This window comes from Coffea eugenioides, chromosome 8, assembly GCF_003713205.1.
Source record: "Coffea eugenioides isolate CCC68of chromosome 8, Ceug_1.0, whole genome shotgun sequence".
Classification (NCBI taxonomy): domain Eukaryota; kingdom Viridiplantae; phylum Streptophyta; class Magnoliopsida; order Gentianales; family Rubiaceae; genus Coffea; species Coffea eugenioides.
In genome coordinates, this window is record NC_040042.1 from 27,218,443 (window position 1) to 27,223,450 (window position 5,008).

The following is a 5,008-nucleotide window of genomic DNA, read 5'->3' on the forward strand; positions in this document are numbered from 1 at the left end:
TATCTTGCGTCGTATATTTTCTCTGAGACTAGGTATCCGATGTCGTATATCTTGTCTTCTTGCCACAACCAATTTAACAAATAAATTTTTTCCATTTTCACACAATTTTTCATACTTTGTCTACCACATCAACTAGTTATTACTTAATCATCAAAATAGCAATTCTCATCATTATTTTAAGCCCAATTCCACCACAATCCATCCAAAATATGTACAAAATATTAGGCAAAATATACACTTGTCATTTCCCCCTGCCGTGTTGTCTATTGTATCGAATTTCAATTTTGCCACCAATAATGTTGTTGTTCTTTGTGGATTTGTTGTAAGAGTTTTTTCCTTCTGACATGTGCTTGTGGTTAAATATAGTATAGTAGTTAAGTATACTTTATCCCTTGATTATCTTTTTTTTCTTGTTGCACTTTTGCAATAAGAGATGTTGGACCAGCCAACTGGAATCGGTATATATGATTTTGCCATATCTGGACTCAGTGTTTGTGAAATGGTTTTGATTAGAGAGTTCCCACCCGCTTAATATCTACTTAAGTAGTGCCAGGAGATCTGATGCCTTGATATATTAATCCACTTCTATGTTATTACATATAAACTTTGATAAATAGCTTATGATTTTTTCTTTGTTAATTATCATTCCTGCGATAATATATTAGTTCGCCTAATGTGTGATGCCAATATACTGTTACCTTAGATTTAATCAATTGAATTTCTAATTCTAATTAACAATTAATCTTCTTGTATAATTACCAATCAATCTATGCACTTGTTACTTTGACTACGTGCACTTGAGGGTAGGCAATTGTTCTCCCTCAAATAGTATGAAATTATAGAAAAGACTTACCGTATAATTCTTTAGTGTTTTCCACTTCTACGCTTTGTTTGTCCCTCCTCAATTTCTTAAAAACACTTATCTGCTCCTTTCATATCAATAATTTTGTAAAGTTCTATTACATTAGACCCCTAGCATTTACAAAATTCACATATTTATATACATCTCTTCCTTCAAATTTCTAAAATGCTATTCTAATATGAAATACTAAGTACTTCACTTTATAAAATAAAAAAAAATCAATGTTTATTAGTTTAAACATAAGTATGATGTTAATTATAACTCTAAAACAACAATTTATATATAAGGGATATGCAACGATCCACATTGAAAATTTAAGAGATATGCAATTGGTATATATGCTTTTTCTTGTTATGTTCTTTACTTCATTTGGTTTGTTGCTCATCATTGAATCGTGATTTATTCTTTATCTATTAGAAATATAACTAAAAGTTTAAGAGCACAACTCATTACATAACCAATTCCAGAACTACAAATGCATCATCCTTCGGTGGGCCACTAGCTATGTGTAGCACAGCCAATCCATGATAGTTTTTCTTGATGTTTTCAGATCCATTAAACAATAATTACTTCTCTTCTTCTCTCTCTAATTTAACTTTTTTCCTACTCACTCACATTCTTCTCTATCTCTCTCTCTCTCTCACATTAATTCATGAATTATTTTCAAGGTTTACTAAATTGATCTTGGTTTTAATAATTTCTCTATACTAGTTCTACATGCTCTTATGTTTTTCTATTTTTAAAATTTTATTCAAAAGGTTCTTTTTTCGAACAATGTAATTTAAGACAAAGTAAATAATAGTTTAACTTGAAAATAATCCCAAAAAAAATAATCCCAAAAAAAGTCTTACTTTCCCTTCAATATTCATGGGACATATAATGTTACTTGATAGAAATAAAGTCTTACAAGATAAATGTGAATATTTGATAAAAGATAAAAATCAAGATTTATAAGACAAGTATAAAAGAAAAAGATGATAGAGTTTTAACAATATTAGTTGTTTAGAGCATAGTTATTAAAACCAACCTAGACATCAACCCAACAAGAGGATCGGGTTGACGGATCAGTGGTTCAACTGGTGGGTCACGGGTTGAACCGTCGAGTCACAATATATAATAAAAAATATATATAATATAATTAAATAAACATGTAAATTATAATATAAGTACAGAAATTCTTAAATCTTAACAAGTTATAACCTGTTCGTAGTTCATACTTCATAGTTCATTTCACACACATAATCCATAACCATATGTGATCCACAATTCATGAATTCAAACTAAAATCAGTAAATTACACACAAATATAAGTGATAAATCTAAGTATCAAACCATGAAACATAAGTCATAAACGACCAATTCAATACAACCAAACATAAAGTCATAAACATAAACAACACCACAATTACCACTTGAGTAGTTCATTCCATCTATTATTCATGCCCATGGTTCCCAACTTCTGCCAAATTCAGTACCACCAAGTTCGTTTACATCACAGCCTGCATTAAGATCATTTCTTTCAACATTCTCTTCATTATTGGTCTCATCTTCATCTCCAGTGTCCAAATCATCCAAATTTAGAGTTTCATCTACATAAGTACAAAAATCAATGAATCATTCACTAAATTTAGATAATATTTAGCCAAAAACCAAAAACAAAGAATAAGCAAGCATATGGCTCAAATAGAATAACTCACCACTTTGTCGGCTGATAGCAAATGTAGCTATTTCATTCCTAAAACTTTCTAATTCAGCTGAAGTCAACTGTGAAGGTTCATCATCCAAAATCCAAGTTTCATTGGCGCTAAAGTCCTCAAAATCAATAGGATCATAATTTCTACCCCTTGCATTTCTAATAATACAAAACATTAAAACTAGTTAAATAACAAATGTCATCATATTAAAACAAAAATCAGATTGCAAAATGTAGTTTACCTTTGTTGTAATCTTAAATTGTAGTGTACATAAACCAAATCATTTAGTTTTTGATGCTCCAATCTATTTCTCTTCTTTGAGTGGATATGCTCAAATAAACTCCAATTCCTTTCACTGCCAAAAGCACTACAAGTTTGGCTTAGAACATGTATAGCTAGTTTTTGCAAATTAGGTGTAGTGCTACCATAACATGTCCACCATTCATCTATTGCAATAAATAAAGAAAAAAAGTCAGATTATAGTATTTTACAATTAAAATCAAATCATCAATAAAAATGAAGTTAATTTTTGGGTACCTGGAAGCATGACATCACAATCTCGTATAGCAGAAACTCTACCAAAATCACCTTCAGCCTTACGAAATAATCTCATCTCTCCGGTCAAATTACTCATCAAATTAGCATTTGCATAAGAATATCTCTCAATCATATCCAAAAGTCCTGATGTTGCGTGCCTGTGCTTTTCCAAATCAAGAGAATTATATTGATAAGCAGGATTGAGCCAATAACCGGCAGCATGAAGATTTTTGTGAAACTGACTATCCCATCTTGAATCAATTATTCTTAAGAAAGGATCAATTGTTTTTTTTTTCTTGAGAATCTTCTCAAAAGCTCTTCTCTGGCTCTATGCATGGTAGCATACAAGTATCCCATAGCTGGCCTTTCATCACTATCAACAATTCTTAGAACTCGAACAAGAGGCTCAGTTAATTGAACTATTGCAGCACATTCTTTCTAAAACATAGAATCTAGCACAAGATCCACAAATTTTTTTGCTTTACTCTCCTTAGCAAATGCTGAAAGAGTCCGTTCTTTTGAAGTCACCATAGCTCTTAAAGCATCTTTTTTCACTAAAATACTTTGCAATGCAATGAAATTAGTAGCAAAACGTGTAGGAGCAGGCCGAATAATTTCTTTTCCACCAGTGTGTTTTCTCATCAAATGCAATGGATAACAATGATTATAAATGTATTTTGTTATTTTTGAAGCATGTCCAACCACTTTACTAACCTCATCTAACTTGTCCATATCATGCAACATCAAATTTAGGCAATGAGCAGCACATGGAGACCAATAAAGTGTTGGAAATTCCCTTTCTAATAATCTTCCAGTAGCAACATAATTGGCAACATTATCAGTGATGAAGTGTACCACATTTTCCACCCCAACAAATAAAACCACTTCTCTAAACAGCTTATACAACATCTTTGCAGTCTTAGAAGCATCCGAGGCATCATCTGATTTCAAAAAAATAGTTCCTCTAGGGCAATAAACTAGAAAGTTGATGAGAGTTCTCCTTTGTTGGTCAGTCCATCCATCAGCCATAATAGTACATCCAGTTTCTTTCCAAGTTGTACGAAAGCTATTAACAAAATTCTTAACTTGCTTAACATTTTTTGTCAATAAATAGCCACACAAGTCATAGAAATTAGGCGCTTTGTAACCAGCTCCAAAAGAACAAGTAGCATCAAACATTGTTTGATAATATGCAGAGTTTGCAGCATTGAAGGGGATGGAAGCATCAATCATCCACTTCGCAACTACCAAGTCAACCTTCTCTTTAGCTTCTTTGCTTTGCATCACACTTTTGATGGATGGTTGACCTCCTAGAGTAGCTCTTGGCATAAAAAAGTCCCTATTGTTTTTTCTTTTTTGTGTTGTTGAAGAACTTTTTTTCCTTTTGAAACTTCAGTAGTGAGATGTGGTTGAATCTCTTGAATATCTTCTGCATCTTGCATGTATACCTCCTCTTCATGTTGTTTTAGATCTTGACCATATAAATCACTTCCCCTTGAGCGTTCTTTCAAGCTTCTTTTCTTACTTTCCACAGCTTTCAAGTTTTCTAGCATTTCAAATCTAATCTGTTCATCAACCTTCGGACAAGGTGTTGTCTCCCCTTTTACGCCTGCAAGGTGCTGCATGAATCGATTGATACCACCTCCTCAAATTCTTTTTCCACAATGAATGCATACCAAGCACTTAACTTTTTTTGTTGGATACAGAATCTTCTTTATAATGAGACCATGCAGGGTCCGTCTTTCCCCTTGTTAGAGGTTGATTTTGAGAATTTGATGTATTAGGTGTTGGTTCTATACTTGGTGTTTGAGACGGTGTTTCTCCAATAGAGTCCATTACAAATATCTGAAAAGTAATAAAACATATCTTTTATTTAAAAAAATTAGTCGCAGGCAAAAACTGTAAGAACTAGATT

The 5,008-nt window shown here is 32.2% G+C and overlaps 1 protein-coding gene across 1 annotated transcript; it reads right to left on the reverse strand.

Annotated features, from left to right (window-relative positions):
- Positions 1 to 2,793: 2,793 nt before the first annotated feature.
- Positions 2,794 to 4,377, reverse strand: LOC113780467. Its single transcript, XM_027326266.1, has 4 exons — positions 3,808 to 4,377; positions 3,440 to 3,531; positions 3,094 to 3,344; positions 2,794 to 3,002 (listed from the first exon to the last, which is right to left on the reverse strand). Exons 1-4 carry the CDS (start codon positions 4,375 to 4,377, stop codon positions 2,794 to 2,796), a joined length of 1,122 nt encoding a protein of 373 aa, XP_027182067.1.
- Positions 4,378 to 5,008: the final 631 nt, after the last annotated feature.

What these genes read in the sequence shown, in the direction of transcription:
- LOC113780467 (XM_027326266.1), bottom strand. Translation starts at nt 4,377, where the DNA reads ATGCAAAGCAAAGAAGCTAAAGAGAAGGTTGACTTGGTAGTTGCGAAG. An exon ending in ATATGGACAAGTTAGATGAG is followed by an intron (nt 3,532 to 3,807) that starts GTTAGTAAAGTG and finishes TCTATGTTTTAG; the next exon opens with AAAGAATGTGCTGCAATAGT. An exon ending in AGGCCAGCTATGGGATACTT is followed by an intron (nt 3,345 to 3,439) that starts GTATGCTACCAT and finishes AATTGATTCAAG; the next exon opens with ATGGGATAGTCAGTTTCACA.